Here is a 19,489-nt window from a genome sequence, read left to right on the forward strand (position 1 = left end):
AGACTTGGCATAGATAGGATACGGGGAAGGGAAAAAAATTAAACAGAGCCAAATTGACCAAAAGGATATTTCATATCATATAACTTCATGGTCAGCAATAAAAAATTAGAGGTGCAGAGACAGCTGCTAATCATTGGAGACCATTTTGATTGATCTATTTGTGGAATATGGTCAGTTATTGCTTTTGTATCACTTCATTTTTTGCTCAACTCTTCACTTACAAAACTGTCTTTTGAAGTGTCTTTCTTGCTTTTGCTCTTCCTGTTCTCTCCCCTTAAAATTGTTTGGGGCAGGGAAGGGAAGGAGTGAGCAGCTGTGTGGTGCTTGACTGCTAGCTGGGGTGAATCCACTAGAATTCTCTACTCTTCTTGTACATCTAAAAATTAATTTTCAAATCCATACAAGTGATGGAATATTTCTTTTATCTTTATACCCTAAATATAAAAAAATAATTACTCTTGAAAAGTAGATGTCTATTTTATCATTTTAGGTAGTGGTTTGCATAACCTAAGCTCTTCTTCCATGTCTTGAAGGTGAAAGTCACAAGGTACAAACCTTTCCCTGGTGCCCAGAGCAGCGTTCTGTCTAGCCCATTATCTCTCCTGTGTTGACACAAATTCTTTCTAGTCTGAGTGCCGTGTACTTCCATCTTTACTATGCTGTGCCTGACCAATAACATGGTTGTGTAGTTTTTGGCTTAGCACTGATTTGTATCCCATCACTTGGTCGGGCATAATGTACAATTTTGTGTGTTCATGCTTGTTAAAATGCTACTAGCCAATAAATAAAAAGTCCCACAGAGGGCATGTCAATGAATGCTAGTTTGGATATAAAAATTTTCCAGATAATATTGAGATCCTTTATTAAATTTTTTTATTTATTTGTTTTATTTCAGGCTCTCTGGAATGAATATACCTCCTCCAGTTATAAGCAACAAAAACTGGCTCAGACTACATTTTGTAACAGACAGCAATCACCGCTACCGTGGATTTAGTGCCCACTACCAAGGTACATTTAAAGAAATAAATTTTAATTGTGGCTGTATTTGTTAGAAAAAATAATGCCTGAAGTTTCAGGAAATGGGAAGTGTTACATTAAAAAAAAAGCATCTCATAAAAATATAGTTTGTTTTTCAACCTGCTATATCAAATTACAGTCTCTTAGAATATGGGTGGTGTGTTATCTAGTGTATCTAAATTCAGTTACCAAAAAAATATTATGGGAGATCCCTGCTTTACTTTAACCTGTGCAAGAACTTAGCTTTTAAAATGGTCCTAATATTCTGAAAAATACCGTGGAACAGTAACAGAGAGCATGTCTTTATCATTAAATTATGGGAATGACTCTAGAGTTATATAAGTCATATTTGTAAAGCAGTAAGTTTCTGTTTACTAAAGTAGCATTTAATCACTATTACTTTTTACTATGTTTTGGAATATTTTGCATTATTAAAGGTTTAATTAACCAGAAAGATTCTTACTCACAGTTTTTATGAACAAGCATTTATTTTGAGTAAGAGGGAAAGCATCTGAAGCATAATTTTAGGAATGTCACTGTTTGAAACAAGGTCATTCTAATTATGAAGTGCTAATGAAAACTAAATGTCAGTAGTGCAAGGTAATATTGTAAATCATATTTTTCAGTATCCACAGTGTATCAATGGATCTTCAGGGAACAGTAACCTCTTTTGTGTTTTTGTGCTTTTTTCATTTATCTGATGAGAAACATCATGACATTCCTACCAAGATCTAGTTCAGGAATGTTTTTTACAGTTTCTTATAGAAAATCTATTTAGTTATATAGAAATTAGTTATATAAAGTTTTCCAGAAAAATCTGATAAAATTAGTCAAGTAATGCAAAAAAATGCAATTATCTAAAGCCTATGACTAATGTTTTTAATTTGATCTTTGATAATAGCAAGTTTTACAAGTCTGTGTGATTGCCTCAGATAGCACATTCTAAACAAGAACAGAAAAAAATTATTACTATTTTCAGCAGGTATTGTATATCTTTATTTGGACTTCCTGAGTTCATAGATGTTCTGGAATGTGTATTCTGAATGAATTTAAATGAAAGAAGCTTTCTTAATGTAGCTTCAGGGCTGCTATAATGATTTATGAAAACATTGACTCATTTTTTGCATGATATCTTTCATACCACATATGATAAACCACTCTCTATTAAGAAGTTGCTAGCCTATGGGACTGTAAAAATATAGGAAGTAGGAATTCTCTCTAATAAATCTACCCCACAATTGAGAAACCATGTGATAACTATTTTTGGAGTGTTTTGGATTGTTGAACTATTTCTTCTGAGCTAGTGAGAAAAGAAGAACAAACAATGTCTCATGGTAAACATACATGCATTCCTGCCAAAAATGTGAGCTAATAGCCCATGAAAGAGAACAGGCTTATGTTTATTTTTAAATATGTGTTCTATCCAAGACTCATAAAACATGTGAATCGGTAGGTGTGGGAGATTTGAATATGCTGTGTGTCTTCTATTTCTCCTTACTGCCTAAGAATGTAGTGATTAAATAATAGTGGTTTTACTATTTTGGTTTGCTTATTTAATATTTAATTGGGTACTGCTGAATGTGTGTTAAAGTGGACTAAATAGCAAGTTGTCAAATGCTGCAACAGCCCACCATACTCCAAATGAAGAAAATGTATCTTTTGCTACACTAAAATAAATGTAGGCAGTAAAAAAAAATCAGCATGTAAAGGAATTAAATGTGCATACTCAAGTCTATATGACCAGTAAAAAATAACCTTGATAGTAGAAAATAGAAAAACTCATGTTCAGATAATAGAGAAGTGTATTTTCTGGTAGGTTAATGGTAGACTAAAGGAGAGAGTGTAAGGAAATTTAATACGTATCATAGAATCATAGAATGGTTTAGGTTGGAAGGGACTTTTAAGACCATTTAGTTCCAACCCCTGTGCCATGAACAGGGAAACTTTCACTAGACCAGGTTGCTCAAACTCTGCCATGAACACTTCTAGGGATAGGATATATTAAAAAGCCTTCCTACATTTAGAAAATAAATATTAAATATAGAGCACAAAATATTTCTGTTTATTTGAGAACTATACCTTATATTTTTCAGTTAGAGATAACTTAAAGCCTTTTTGTAAGGAAAATTTTCAAACTTTAATTTCACTTATTTTGTGATGTGAGTTTTCTGAAAATCAGATAATTGATAAAAATATTAAAAGTATTGCAAAATGTCTTGTAGTACAAGGGCTTGATTCATTCTCAAGAAGTTTATTTCTGCATTACTTTTGAGAGGGAATATGTTAATTCTTTCAATAGCTTTTTTTTATCAGAGTGCTACACTGTAGTAACTGTGTTGAAACCTGGGTCCTTCCCCTGCTTAATTGATGTAGATTGACTGGAACTTCTTTCTGAGTTCCTGAAACATAGTGTTTGCTACATATTACCACTATAAACAGATTTACTAATCTCTTAGTACTTCCTCTAGTTTAATTTTCTGTGGCCTATTGTTACATGTTTTTAAGGATCTGGAATTCAAATTCTGAACTTCAGAACACTGCATAATTTTAGTCTGTCACTGCGTGGCACTGCAGTACCCTTTTCAACTAATCACTCCCTTGGTTTACTGATTTTGTTTGCAGTAGTGCACATTTTGTTGGTGTATTTGGATCATGGTTTAACCCTAAGTAGCAATGAGGCCCTCTCACCATCACTCACTCACTCACTCACTCAATCACTCACTCACTCACTCACTCACTCACTCACTCACTCAATCACTCACTCACTCACTCACTCACTCACTCAATCACTCACTCACTCACTCACTCACTCAATCACTCACTCACTCACTCACTCACTCACTCATTCACTCACTCCCACTCATTCACTCACTCACTCACTCACTCACTCCCACTCACACACACTCACTCACTCACTCACTCACTCATTCACTCACTCACACTCACTCATTCACTCACTCACTCACTCACTCACTCATTCACTCACTCACTCACTCACTCACTCACTCACTCCCACTCACACACACTCACTCACTCACTCACTCACTCACTCACTCCCACTCACACACACTCACTCACTCACTCACTCACACACTCACTCACTCACTCACTCACTCACTCACTCATGCCATCCTCAGAGTACAATGGGGCAAAATAGGAAGAACAAGAGTGAGTTTCATGGTTGGAATGAAGATGTGGCAAATCACTCATCAACAATTGTCCTGGAAAAAATGGCCTTATTATAAAACCTTTAATGACTGTTTTGGGTGTTGGAAAACAAAGACAAATAGTAAAGAAATTATGACAAACACCCTTACTCTCCTCTTCTGAAAGCTTAACTTCATTCCAAACACTTCCCCTTCCTCTATTGGACCACAGATTGTTTCTTTGGTGATGTGAGCCAGTGCGGGAGGTTCAGGTCAAAGTGTAGGAGTTCATTTCTGCTGCTCCTCATTTCTCACTCTTTTCTTCTGCCATTTCTTCCCTCTTACTAATTTCTCCTGCCTTCATGTGCATTGACCATGGATCATTGTCTCTTAGGGGAAGAACCTGCTTCTGTGTGGCTTATCCATGGACTGCAAGCCCTTTGAGGGTATTATTAGCTCTGGAATGGAACATGCATGCTCTGATCTTGTTCATTTCCCTCAGTGTTTATTGCCTTATCTTAAATACATCTTCATAGAGATGTCACAAATTCTACTGATGGACTCACTTGTGTACTGTGGTGGGTCCGTTGTGGAGCCAGATGTGGCCGGTTGTGACCAGCGTGGGACAGCTTAGTGCCTGCTGAAGGGAGAGGTGATACAGCCTATATACTCCTCTGCTACCAAACCCCTGGCATTTATACCAATTACAGTTTTATTCCCTTCTGATCTCTTAAGTTTTTGAAAACTGTTTTTTAAGATTCTTTTTCATAAGGCAGACTCACCTAGCTGAGCTTCAGTGTAATACCTAAAGCTGTTGTGGCCTAGACATTTAAAAAGAAGACTAAAAGTGATGCACTGCAAAGTCAAAATATAGTTGCCTATGGAAAAAAACACCACAGCAACAAAAAAATAGAAAACCTAGGCTATTACATATTTTTTTCTAAACACACTTTTAATGTAATTAAATATATTTTACTAATTTTCTGTTTAAGACCTTGAAAATAGGCAGGAACTTTTAAAGCCCTTAAAGTTTTTTGGTTTTTTTTTTAATTGACTTATACAGAAAAAATGAAATCTGATGAGGTACATGAAACTGTGGGAAGCTCTCAGCTTCATTGAACTAAACAGTCACGTGAGTTATGTGTATTACTTTCTTTTAATAGGCAATTTTATTCATGAAAGGTATTCATTTATACAATATTTAAAATACATTGGTAAACAATAACCAATGTGATTAGAAGAGAAATTTCAGTAAGAAATTTCGATTACAGGAGAATGAAAATATTTCCCTACCTAGGTTGTGTTGTCTGGTCTTCTGTGTTTTAGCACTTCTTCCTATTCACTGAGAGTTCCTTGCCTTGATGCTTTCTCTTCTTGTTGCCTTGTTAAAACTCCCTTTGAGTCAGAAACTGTTGGCTGAAGTAGAACAAAAGCTTCTTTGGATCTTCTGAAGCAGCTGCTTCACTGTTTCTTGGCATCAGTAATCCTCTTTTGCTGTTTCTAAAATTAGTTGTGCTCTTTTTCTCCTTCCATTTCCAGTTCCTTTTGGTTGCTGCTTTCTTTTGGTTACTTTTTGCACTCCATCATTTATGTATGAATCCATAATATTATCTAAGTGGGCAGAAGGGATTAAGTTAGCTTCACAGCATCTGGTCTTACTGACTGGCATACACAAACTTCAATCTTGATATCAAGCATACCCAAATTCATAAAGGGCTTTCAGAAAAAAAAAAAAAAATCTTCATTTTCTGATAGTTAGACATTACTTTAAGCATCTTTAACTTTGCTATCTTTTTAGATCCAGTATCCTTTTCCTCTCACTCTCTACCTTCATTCTTCCTTAAGGTCTGGAAAGTCTCAACAGTAGCCCTACAATTGCCAATCATTTCACTTGTGGAATCCATTTCTTAACTGATTTTGTTTCCTTCCCTTGTTTTTTTACCTTTGTTTAAGCCATGTGCAAACTCATGCTTCTACTTTGAGCAAAATAGTATCAAATATATAAATTGAGTGCACAAACACATTTGCCATCCACTAAGAATATTTGCTTATAAGAAAATACAAATGAAGCTATGAAATATATTAATGAGCATTTCAGAACAGAATAAAATTTAGTTGTCTTGCTCATATTTAAAAGTATGCAAATGGTTACTCTCCTTCAGACTTTACAGACAACTATGTGGAGCTGAGGTTGGATAAATGTGAGCACCTTAAATGAGGGATGAAATATGAAGAAAAAGATGTTGAAAAGTTTCTTCTTGCTCTGCTTGATTTTCTATTGTTACTTTCTTTTTCTTTCTGTCATTTTGTTTATGAATAGAAATGTACCTTCATCCATAAATTATTTATGGAGTAAGCTCTTCTTAATCTTTTTTTTCTTGGTTTTGCTTTCAGAAAGAATGTAAAGCAATTGCCAATCGGGTAAAGAACAATAGTACTAAGCTGCCTTAGAACATCATGGCTAGAGTTGCCAGAAGGGGAAAACTGTCTTTATCACTTTTTTCACAACATTAGGCAATTTAATCAGGATTTTGTCGTTCATTTCTTATCTCAAAAGTTATTGCAACAACCACTACACTGTACTACTGCAGAAAGACTAGCAGCTGTAACAGAGATATAGGTAAGATTTTTGTTTAGACATCTATAGGGGTCTGCATACCTATTAAAAGCTGGAGAGCTGTGAAGCACTGTGCCTGTATATATGTGCACTGATGCACCACAGAAATCACCCAATCACCTTGGTGTTACCAAGACGTATATTTTGAAATTAAAAAATTTCTCCAATCCAAATTGTGTATGGGTAAGTGAGCCTTCCCTATACCTTGCTAATCCTGCCAGTGTGGGTTGCAGAGTGATTCAGCTGACCACATGGTAGATGTTGGGTAGAGGTGTTCTAGAGAAGAGTCGTCTGCATGGTGCTGGCAAGTTAGAACTTACAGGAGATGGAGTGTTTGGTATGTCAGACACCTAAACACTAAACACTGTTTCCTCCCAGCGAGACAGTGGAGAGAGTCATGTATTGAGATAAAGCCAATTTAACACGACAGAAAATGATGGGAAAGTAGTATTTTCATCAGAAAATAATGATAAAACAATATACAAAACTAGTGATACAAAGCAACTCACCACCTGCCAACCAATTTAATTCCAGTCCCTGAGCAGTGGTTGCCACCTCCCAGACAAGTTGTCTCATCCTGTGTTCAGCATGATGTCATGAGGTATTCCTTTGGCCAGTTGGGGTCAGCTCTCCCAGCTGTGTTCCTTTTCAGCTTCTTGTGCACCCTCATCCTCCTTGCTGGCAGAGCAGCATGAGAACCTGAAAAGTCCTTGACTCACGGTGGGCATTGCGCAGCAAGAACTAAAACATCAGTGTGCTATTCTCATCCTAAAACCAAAATATGGCTCTATAACAGCAACTAGGAAGAAAATTCACTCTATTGTAGCAAGAACCAGGACCCCATGCCATTTCAGCATAGAAACTGGAAGATGGGAAGGAAGAAACAGCATATAGGCATCTGTTATATCCTGTCTTGGATGTGTGCTTTAAAATTAATTAAAACACTACATTCCACTGAATACAATGACTAGATATGCATTTATTCTAATATTTTGTATTTTGTACCTAGTGCAACTACAGGTACACTGATGTGGGTTTTTAATCTCAGTTTGCATTTACTAATCACTAATTGAAATGGTTTCTTTTAATACCAGAACATTCAAGGGCTTGAGATTCCCTAGGAGAAAGAAAGGGACTGCATTGCTTGAGTTGCTTTTGTAGAATCTACTACTTTGACAAGGGCTGTATCTTCTGCATAGGCCAGTGCAAAGAAGTTGCTGCTTTCATTGATAATATATTGACAGATGACAGATATTTACTTTTAAAGACAGATACTTAGTTATCAGAATTGTGAATCTGTGACTTTTAAGATCTTGAAATTCTTTTGTCAATGCAGCACAGATGGCTACCTGATTTTGCAATGGATGCAGGAGTCTCTTCATAGACTGAAATTACCAGAGTCTCTCAGAAGTACTTTTTTTTTTTTCCTCCAGGCATAACAAGAGATTAAATTGTATACATTGTCATATAAGTAAATGTTTTTAGTGGATTTTCATACTCCCAGGTCTTTCAGCTCCACTTCATCTCATACTGAGATATATTTTCTAAACAGATTATTTTTCACCTTTGCACCCTTGAGATGTCTTTTATTCGCTATTATATACCCAAACAATTACAGTGCACAGAATGACATTGACTTTGTTCTAATCAAGTTGTAGAAGAGAAAAAATGTTACATTTTGTTGACTATTTCCAAATTTAAAGAACTTACTTGCAGAATTCCCCCAATGTTAGATTTTAATAACACCACTATTGGCAGTCAGTTCTTATACTGTGTACGAACCCAGAGAGATCTAATTTTAAAATTTTATTTCCATTTTTTTTTACTTCAAGTAACATCATATTTCCTTTAGAAAAGTCAATGGAACTAACATTAAGTATGAAGACATGGTAGCAATTTACTTCTGAAATGAGCATTAAATGATGCAGTAAAGAGTTGTCCTTTCCGTTTTTAATGATTTAATGGATGCATCTTCTTAATTTCATATTTACCATAAAGAAAAAACTCTGATATTTTAGAGACATTCAAAATATAATATCTTTCTGTTTCATTTGCTGCTCTGCATGCATACTCTTCTTTATTGTTTAAAAAAGAGTAAATGATAATACTTTATATGCTGTAATTCAACTCCTCTGCAAAAGACAAGAATAAAGTAGTGAATTACTCTTTATTTCAATTTAGGTAATGTTTAGAAGCATTTTCTTTATTTGGGTAACACTGGTGGAAAGCTCAGTAATTTAGAAATTGAAATGAAATACAAGATTTCAAACAAATAGAAAAACTAGGAAAATGTTATATTGAAACTATGAAATACATTGGTAATATGAAGTATTCTGGTTTCTGGAAGGGAAAAGAATTATTTAAATCTCAGTATGGTTTTAGTATCCTATTTATGTAGATAGACAAATATATACATATATATACACACATATATATATACACACCTATATAAATATATTGAAAATATTTTAAATGTATAAAAGCATATATAATATATTTACATTTTTACCTATATTAATGTGTATCTGTATATATTTTTGTATATGTATGTATAATACACCTATTAAAATATTTCATATGTGTATTCATAAGGAAGTCCACTAAAATTCAAGGAAAATTAACTGGGAAAATAAATTTTCTATGGCACTCGAAAATTTCTATTAATTGTATATAAACTTTATAGGACCTTCAAAATTCTTCATATTTATTAGGTCAAGACATTAATACATTAACCTAGACATCTGTATGATTCATAGCCACCAAACAGTGTAATGTATTGCACTGACAATCTGTTCATGTCAGGATGATAAAACAACTGAAAGGAAAACCTGGAATAAAACACTTGTTTACATTCAGAATATTTAGTGGTGAGATTAAATGTTGGAACATTTTGTTTTCTCTTGGAAAATTTTTGACATGCAAATGTTCTCATAATATGCTTGGGCTTTTTATTAAATTATTTATATTTTTCAGCTGTGAAAATTATTTATTTATTATTGATTATGATTAATAATTGAATGCAAGAAGCCATTCAAGTTAGTTTATTAATAGTTTTCACCATTATAAGTTTACTGTACATTAAAGAAAATAAAGCTGATATGGTCTAACTTTAGAAAGTAGATTTAAATGCTAAAATTAATAGTGTCACTGATATCAGATACATTGGATTTATTTCTGCTGGAAGATTTACTCCTATTTCCTTCTCTTCCTCTTCACTCACTCAGCATTTTCAACATTTTTTTTATAGTTATAGAAGATAATTTTACATTTTGGTGGGATGATTTCCTACCATTAGGGGACACAAACACAAGGAAAGAAATAATTTTGAAAAGAAAAGAACAGGAAGATGAAGAGAACTAGATAATGAAGTAACTGAATATGAGTTTTTTATGTCTACCCTCACACTCAAATTTTCCCATTTACCTTCTAATTAAATGACATAAATTATTATTCAGAAATATCTTTTCTTTCTGTCTCTCTTTCTTCTCTTAACCTAAACTGGGTATTGTATGTTATTTGGTTACTGAGAGCACCTGTATTTGTGAGAGAAAGCATATCCTCATGTCCTTGAGGCTATAAAGGTGGAGTAATTATGTAGTTTTAATTTTAATTTTAAATTATTGAATTGGCTAGGTTAATATATGTGAAATATAGCTGTTGTGTTCTTTAAATGTTTCTCCCTGGTCTATTATTTGTAAAAATACAAATATGGAAGTGATCTGTGCAAGATATTATGCCAGAAGTTATTTCTTAGTGTTAAATGAGATGCTGTGGTTTTTACTCATTCCCACTATAGATAAAGTGAGGACATTTGGTATTACGTTTCAGAATTAAGTCTAAGATTATCTAATTTGAGAAGTAAAAGTACCTTTTGCAAAGGAGCCCCCAGTAAATAAGAAGTCAAGTCCATTTAATGAAAACTTAATCTTTTAATGAATGTTATTTCAAGTAAGAAATTAAATTTTCTGAACTACCTTTCTAATTCCCAGTTACACTTTCTCCTCTTTAGTTCCAGTCAATGGATCTCTTTATACTCTAAAACATTGGCATCTTTATTTGTGTACTGTCAGTAGCAGTATGAGAAATCTGAAGGAATTAATTATTTTTTTCCCCATTCACAAGCATTGGGAAATTTTTAAACATACATCTCTGTTCAACAAAGTGTTTTCACTTAAATGTAGCTAAGGCAACAAAACCTGCGTACTAGTGAATTTTATTCTATGGAATTGGTTAATATACAAAATCACTAACTAGTACCAAAGAGATTCTCAGTTATATAATTTCTTAGATTTTTATTATGTGAAATTTCAGTACCATTCATATTTAAAAGAAAAGTAAAAGTCCCCTGAGAACCATGGTGGTCAAACCTTCTTAGTCTGTCTGAAAAATGTTGGAGCAAACATAGAATAGCAGTGTGAATACTAAAGTGTTTCTAGCACTGATGTTTGTTGTATTGTGTGTTTCTTTCTAATGTACTTGCTTAGTTTTATAGATGCCAAAATGTATATTGTTTGTGGTCTGGATCCCAGGTCAATATGAACATTGTTAATACCTTTTCAGAAAACTAAATTTTCTGAGTATGTAGAAGAAAGACAGAGAGCCAAGTAAAGTGGTTAGAGTGGAGAGTGAGGGATTGTGAAAGATTTAGGTGACAAGATGGGTAGTAATAAGGAGATTGAACCTGAAGGGATTATGTTGAATAATCATGACTTCTTATATGATACATACCCTGGTTGAAATCTAGTCTGTGCTAGCTGGATTGAACAGTCAGCCAGGACAAATCTCTTTTCCTGGCTGAACAGGGTGAATTCTCTCATCTTTTCTTCATAGGAGAGGTTCTTCATCTATCAAATTATATTCATGGCTCTCCTCTGGACCTTCTGTAACAGGTCTATGTTCTTCCTGTGCTGAGGGCCCAGATCTGGATGCAGCCCTCCAGATGGGATCTCACAAGGGCAGAGTAGAGTGGCAGAATGCCTTCCCTAGCCCTGCTGCCCATGCTGCTTTTGATGCAGCCCTGGATACCATTGGCCTTCAGGGCTGCAAGTGCACATTGCTGGGTCATGTCCAGCCTCTCATCCACCAGCACCGCTGGCTCCTTAACAGGGCTGCTCTCAATCCATTCATCTTCCAGGCTGTATTGATCCCTGGGGTTGCCCTGAGCCAGGTACAGCACCTTGTGCTTGGCCTTGTTCAATTTAATGAGGTTCTCATAGGTCATTTCTCAGACTTGTCCAGGTCTCTATGAATGGCATCCCATCCCTGTGACATGTCAACCACAGCACTTGGCTTCTTGTCGTCTTCAAACTGGCTGAGGGTGCACTCAATGCCTCAGTATATATCACTGATGAAGACGCTAAATAGTACTGATTCCCATATGGGCCCCCAAGGGAAACCACTTTTCTATCATGCCTGTCAGAACACTAAACTGTCCAGAACATTACCCTCTGGACAAAGCTGTCCAAGCAATTTGTCATCCATTGAACAGTTCACCCATAGAATCCATTTCTCTTCACTTTAGACAGAAGGATGTTGTGGGGGACCATGTCCAAGGCTTTGCAGAAGTCCAAATGCATGACATATATGGCCCTTTTCTGGATGATGAAGTTGGTCCATCATAGAAGGCCACGAGGTTGATTAGAGAGGACTTGCCCTTGGTGAATCTGTGCTACTGTTCTGAAACACCTCCCTGTTCACCATGTGCCTCAGCACAGCTTCTAGGAGGATTCTGGTCCATGGTTTTCCCAGGCACAGAGGTGATGCTGACAAGTTGGTCATTGCAAGGATCTTCCTTTATACCCTTTTCAAACATAGGTAAAATGTTTAGTCATCTGGGACTTTGCCTGGCTGCCATGAATTTTCAAGTATCATGGACAGTGGCTTGGCAACTATATTGGCAAATTCCCTCGGGACTCTGGGGTGCAGCTCATCAGGTCCCATGGATTTAGGTCTGTTCAGGTGATCATGATCCTGAATTTCTCTGGCAGTGTTAAGGACTTTGGTCTTCCAGTCCCTGTCTTGACCACTTGAGAGATGTGGGAAGAGGATTTGCCAATGAAGATTGAGGCAAAAAAAAGTTATACTGAGAGCACTCCATAGTCCTCAGGTCCATTCTTAGAATGCTTAAAAAAGCACACCTTAGTGCTTTTTGACCTAAATACTAGGAAAAGAGTAGAGAACAGAACAGAAAACATGCTGCTGTATAAATCAAACTTCACCTTGACTCCAGTTGTTGCTCTGGCCTCTTTGCATTTCCGAAGAATATAGCAAAGCTGAAGAAAGTTCAGAGAAAGCAAAGATATCAAACATAAGGGTAAGTTTTTGATTGAAAATTCATCTATCTAGGACCCTGCAGCTTCGAAAAGGAATATATCTGTGGAAGGAGGGGAGATAAACAGACCATAAAGTTATGAATCACAGGGATATTGGAAATTTTTATTAGATCTCTTTTGGATGTCAGAATTGAGGCACTGCTTCATAGTGACTTACGCAAAATAATTAAGTTACCAATGGAATAGGGCACCAGGTCATTTGAGCCCTAATCCAGGGTAGCTAGAAGCTAGGTAACACTTATCATTCCATTTTTCACAAAGCTGGCAGAATTGCTTGGATAATGCTGGTTTAGTTTATAGTACTGCCTTGGTACACTATGATATATGAAAATGTTTGTGAAGAGAATTCTTAACTTGAAGGGCTTTGTCTGACTCAAATTCAAAAAGGAAGAAGTCTATTGATTTTATGAAAATAAAACAAACTGCTGCTTCTTCTATTTTTCTTCAACTGAGTACTTTTCTTCTCAGCTAATATTAAACCTGGGATTGAAACTCATACCTTTTAATTCCTAACAAATATGTCTAGTGCATTAATGTAACAGGCAGGCAGCATACACAGCTGTTTAATTGGAGATATAAGAAGAAAGGATTCTTCATTTGTATACAGCATTGTGTTGGGTAGTTTGCCTTTTCATGAAAGATATGTAAGGTTTGCATGTTTAAATAATATTTTTCCCTAGAAAGTTCTCAAACCCATAATTTAAACAAATTAGTGATAAAAATAATAGAGTTTTGAAAGAAATTTCAATTATAATAATCAGACCTTCTGTTTATTGAAGACATTTGAGCACACTCTTTTGACACTCAGAGCAAACCAGCCAGTAATACTTAAGCTAAGAATCATTCAAATTCCCAATGACCCTAGTGGGAAATTATGAATATTAACCAATCTTAAAGAAATTGACAGAATCATAGAATGAATATAATAGAATAATGGATTCATAGAATGGTTTGAGTTTGAAGGGACCTTTTGTTCCAAACCCCTGACATGGGCAGGGACACCTTTCACTTGACCAGGTTGCTCAGTCCCATCCAGTTTGGCCTTGAAATGTTGGGAAGGACCACAGTGGAGTCATCTGGCCCAACTCCCTGCACAAACAGGATCCTTCTAGAGCACATTGCAGAGGATTGTGTTCATATGGTTCTTAAATATAATATATTTCTCCTTATACTGCTTGTGGAGGTTATCACAGTCATTTTTGAGTGTGTAATTAATATTTAAGTATACCATGGTCTTTATACAGAAGCAAAATGTCTCTTTTTGTACTCAGATTTGTACTCACTTTTTCTAGAATGAATGTGATAGGGTTTTTTCTTGTTTTGGTTTTGGTTTTGTTTGTTTTTTTTGTTTCTTTGTTGTTGGGGTTAGTTATTTATTATTTCCTGGGGAACAAAGTTACTGCTGAAAACTCTCATTGACTTCTATCCAGCAACGTTTTCTTACACGTGAAGAAGTTGCTTTGGAACTGTATGGAACCTCTCAGAAACTCTTGCCTCTGTAGAGATGGTCGTACCATTTAAGTTCAGTAAAGTAGATATCAAGCAATGACTGTAAAAATGCTGACAGTTCTGAAAGTGGCCAAATTCTAAGATGCCTTTCAACTTCAACCATTTTGATGAAGTCTGAAATTTGGAGATATGATGAGCAAGCAGCTGTCTCGAAATTTGATATTTTTATGTTTTATCAGTTAAGAAGTGTAAGAAGTATTCAAAAACTGCTGCAACTTCTGAAAAATCACATGCATTGTGTGTGTTGGAATGACAGCATTGTTAGGGTTGGAAGGGACCTCTGGAGATTATCCAGTCCAACCCTTCTGCCAAAGCTGGGTCACTTACAGCAGGTTACACAGGCACATGTCCTGTACTTTTGAGTGTCTCCAGAGAGGGAGACTCCACAACCTCCTTGGGCAGCCTGTCCCAGTGCTCTTCCACTCTCAACGTAAAATTCTTCCTCATGTTGATATGAAACTTCTTGTGGTTAAGTTTATGGCCATTGGCCCTTGTGACATCACTGGGCACCACCAAACAGAATCTGGCAACATCTTCTTGACACCTGCCTTTGAGATGTTTACATGTATTGATGAGATTCCCTCTCATCTTCCCGCTTCTGCAGTCTCTCCTTATAAGAGGAATACTCCAGGCCCCTCATCATCTATTTTGCCCTCCACTGCACCCTCTCCAGTTGGTCCTTGTCTTTCTTGTACTGAGGAGCCCAGATGTGGACACAACACTCCACATGTAGCTGCACTAGGACCAGGTAGAGGGGAGGATCACATCTCTTGATCTGCTGATCACACTCTTCCTGCTGAATGGCAGCACAGCCTGCAGGTGTATCAGTCACCTCCCCCAGTTTCATATCATCAGCAAATTTGCTGAGGGTACATTCAATCCCTTCATCCAGGCCATTGAAAAACAAGTTGAAGAAGATTGGACCCAGTATTGATCCCTGGGATTCATCACTGAGTACAGGCTTCCAAGTAGATTCTGCTCTGCTGATCACGACTCTTTGAGCTCTGGCATTCAGCCTGTTCTTGATCCATCTGACTGCCTATTCATCTAATGCACATTTCCTGAGTTTACCTTCTAGGATGTTATGTAAGATAGTGTCAAATTACCATGTTTTTAGATTTGCCAATGTATTTTTTCCTGTAGAAGTTATCTTTGTGAACATTTCCCTGTGCAACATAAAAGTGAGGATAGATACTCGCAGTATCCAAGCTTTTATGGATATTGGGAACAATTTCAGCTATTGAGCAAGAACACTATAATTTTTATCATTTTATTGTGGTGCAAAATTGCCTGAAATGCTCACTAAGGCAATGCATATGTAATTCTTCTTAAAATTATTTTGAAATTTTAGTGTGTAAGCATTTACCTTAGGACATCTTGAAATTGTTGTCTAATGGATCGCTGGGGTCCTCTCACAGGGAAGATTTTCCTCAGGCAAAGCTCTTGTTTTGCACTGGATGCCACTTCTTGAATTAAAAGTTCACTTACTGCCCACTTGATGCTGACAGCACAATGTTCTTCGGGAATAGCTTTATCTCTGTAAACTCTAAGTGGATTTTGAAACAGTTTTTATACTGAAAAAACCTTTTTCCTTGCCAGAGAATTGTTTTCATCTCACTTAGGACATGACCTTTCTTTAAAAGTATTATTTTTTAGTCTATCCTGACCTTTTAGATAAAACCAAAACATAAAAGACAGTACAGTTTCATTTATAAATCATTCAACTTTGCTTTGCTTTATAATTAACATTTATTCTGCTTAGAGATTAACTTTATTTATTCAGAGTGAGAAATAAGGGGAAAATAACACTCTTGTTGAATTTAATGTATTGCTTTGTTCTTAGGCATTGTATTTTTCACAGTGAATAAGAGACAAGCACAGACCAACAGCTCCCTGAAGGCTGGTGAGCTCAGGGATCAGGGTTGAGGCTGGCAGCACAGGGCTTTTCAGCCAGGGAGTAGAGCAGGCTTTGGGCACATCTGGAGGCAGAACAAACCCTGGGCATTGGACATGTCCACAGAAAAGAGGACAGGCCAAGGCCAGGCATGGCTAGGTAGAGCAGGAGTAGGGGAAGAGGGGGACAAGCACTTCTGTGGCATCACTGGGGCAGAGACTCATGGCTTCAGCCTTGGGGCCCTGGACCCATAGGCATGGGTGGGGAGAGGCCCTGGGGAGGCTGGCCAGTCAGGTTTGGGCTGATCAGAGCCCTCAGAGTTCTGACAATCATTGGAGAGTACTTCAGTGGGGTAGGGCACATAGAAAAATGTTCAATATACAGAACTTCAGATCAGAAGTTAGTTGGGTTGTAATGCACTTGTGTAACATTATGTTAGCCAAAAATCTTGTTGTAGCCAAAGGGAATACAATTTATTATTATTCTAATTAATGTTATTATGATCTGATAGTCTGAATTATCAAATATAGAAAAGCATCAAGGATAATAGTACACTTATAAAAGTTAAGAACTGCCTTTCTACTTCCCCCTCTATTTCTTTTGTCTGATTTTTACCCTTTTCTCTGTGCTCCTGGCTGGAGATTATGACCCATTGAGAGCATCCAAGGACCTGTTAGGAGAAGTTTTACACTTCTGGACATGAAGAAGTGAACTTCCTTTTCAGTCTTGGAGTTGAATGATTCATTTTCTGTATATTTTCTTAACAAAGTCTGCTTGTTTCTCATTGTTCTTTACTAAAATCTGAAAGTTGCACATTAGCCTCCCTCAGCCTAAGTATATTGCTTGCCATGCAAGACCTATGTAATTTATCAGCTCATTACTGTATGCAGTAGTATCAAAGCACAACACTTCTGAAATGCCACCAGCTCAAGAAATATTCACTTGATACCTATGAATTATCAAAAATAGTGAAAACAACCTCAGGCCAAGGCAAGCCTACATGATGTCAACATAAATTCTGTGGCCTTGTATTACTAATGGCAAAATTGTACTTACTAGGCTGCAGTCTCTATTAATTTTGTGTGACATAGGTAAGGTAAACAATGAAAAAGATATGCTGAAGTATTAAGATTTGTATTCAACAACCTTGTCTTTACCATTTGCCAAGTAAATGAAGAAACTTTCTAAGAACTTTATATAATTTCTGACAAGTACTAATCAGTTTAGAAACATACAATAATTAAAAATATATTAAATATATTAGCTATTAAAATAATCTTCTCTGTAATTAAAGTTACTATATTGGATAATTTATTATTTTAAATTAGTTTAGCAATCTCTAGCAATAAGTTTAAGTCAAATAAATTCTTGATGCCTCATATGGGATTTAGAATAGAAAATCTTGGCATTAGCCTGCTTAGGGCAAATATTAGACACTCAAGAGCAATGGTACAAAGATTTTTGCTATTGAGAATAACTGAAAGAGATTATTACTGGGTTTAAGATTCATTATTTTCCCATGTATCTGAACTCCATTTAAAATATTAAAACTATGACTGAGTGTCAATCATATCAATATATAATTTGGGCTTTAGCAAGTATTGTTCTATCTGAAACTGTATATTTGATTTATAAATACCACTCGCTTATGACAATGAACACCTATATCTTGGCAAGAAAAGATAGGTGTCTGCTAAGGAAGGCAGAAGCCTTCCTTGAAATGGAGAATGTAAACCCCCTCCCTCTGAATTATCATAATTTTATAATTTTATAATAGGAATAACAGCTCTTCATTAGGGAAAAATAAAAATAAAACAACAGTAATAAAATAAAATGCAGTAATACAAAATTGACAGAGTCAAATATGACCTGACACCCTGTTGGTCAGGGTGTTGGTAGCAGTCCCATTAAATGGTGGCTGCAGTCCTCCTGGAGTGACAGATGTGGCTCTGTTGGAGCAGTGATCCTGTAGAAGGGTATAGTTTTCCTCTGAAGGTCTAGTGGTGGTGTAGATGGGCCTGGTCTTCCTCTGTGAATCCAGTGGAAAAGAAAGCTGCTTCTCTGGGAATCCAGAGGAGGAAAAGGCTGCCTGTGGTGCTCCCAGTGTCAGATTTTATCCAGGTAGGAATGCTTGGCTCCTCCCGCTGGGCAGAACATTTTAGAATGGGATTATAATTTTATCAGTCAAGCAGTGAGACTCAGTGGCCCATTAACAGAAGATATTGCCAGAGGGAGGATTGGTTGTGGAAGAGATAAAGAAAACTGCCCAATTAACAGAAGATAACTGCCCACCTCTAACAGATGGCAATAGAATATGCACCCTCATTTGCAATCTAAGACAACGTATTGGGCAAATAGCGTTAATATTAAAAGGAAAGTGAGAATTAAATTTGTTGAAAAGAAATGAGATCACAATATCATGGCATATCCATGGTAACACAAGAAACAGAAGTCAGAACCTTTAAATTTTAAACTTATATTTTTGTTAAGTGGTTGCTATATACATTTTAATGTACATAGTCTGTATAGTAATTATTCTTTCAGATTTGCTCATTTGATGTTATACTATCTTTGAAAAAGGGAAATAACATTCTTGCACTATGATTCACAGAGTCAAATTAGAAAGAAAATAAATATGTAGCACAATATTGGTAAGGCTTTTTACTTGACAAACACAAAAAAGCTACTCTTTTTAAGGCCAATAGATGTGAGTGCTTTCTATTCCCAGCATTATATCGCTCATTTCATAGATTCCTACAATATTATTGAGAGTCTTGAAGATTTTTTAAGTTGTATTGTTTGAGGGGTTTATTGTATGATTATGTTTGATTTTACAGATCTATGTTACATTGATATATATCTCTTTTGAAAAGAAAACTAAGTATGAAAATATGATAATAATTATTTTGTATTTTGAATAACTGCTTTCTCATTTATTAACATTCATTAGTGTTAAGTTTTGGTTTTGTTTTTT

The 19,489-nt window shown here is 35.9% G+C and overlaps 1 protein-coding gene across 3 annotated transcripts in view; it reads left to right on the forward strand.

Annotated features, from left to right (window-relative positions):
• The window catches only part of CSMD3 (CUB and Sushi multiple domains 3), a 592,443-nt gene that overhangs the window by 211,854 nt on the left and 361,100 nt on the right, over positions 1–19,489 (forward strand). For all 3 annotated transcript variants that reach the window (XM_071421704.1, XM_071421705.1, XM_071421706.1), the window contains exon 6: positions 896–1,008. In XM_071421704.1, coding sequence (XP_071277805.1) covers positions 896–1,008 — 113 coding nt within the window. The remainder of the gene's footprint in view (positions 1–895; positions 1,009–19,489) is intronic.

This window comes from Agelaius tricolor, unplaced genomic scaffold (genome assembly GCF_023055355.1).
Source record: "Agelaius tricolor isolate 1412-34295 unplaced genomic scaffold, bAgeTri1.0.p SCAF_2, whole genome shotgun sequence".
Taxonomy (NCBI): Eukaryota; Metazoa; Chordata; class Aves; order Passeriformes; family Icteridae; genus Agelaius; species Agelaius tricolor.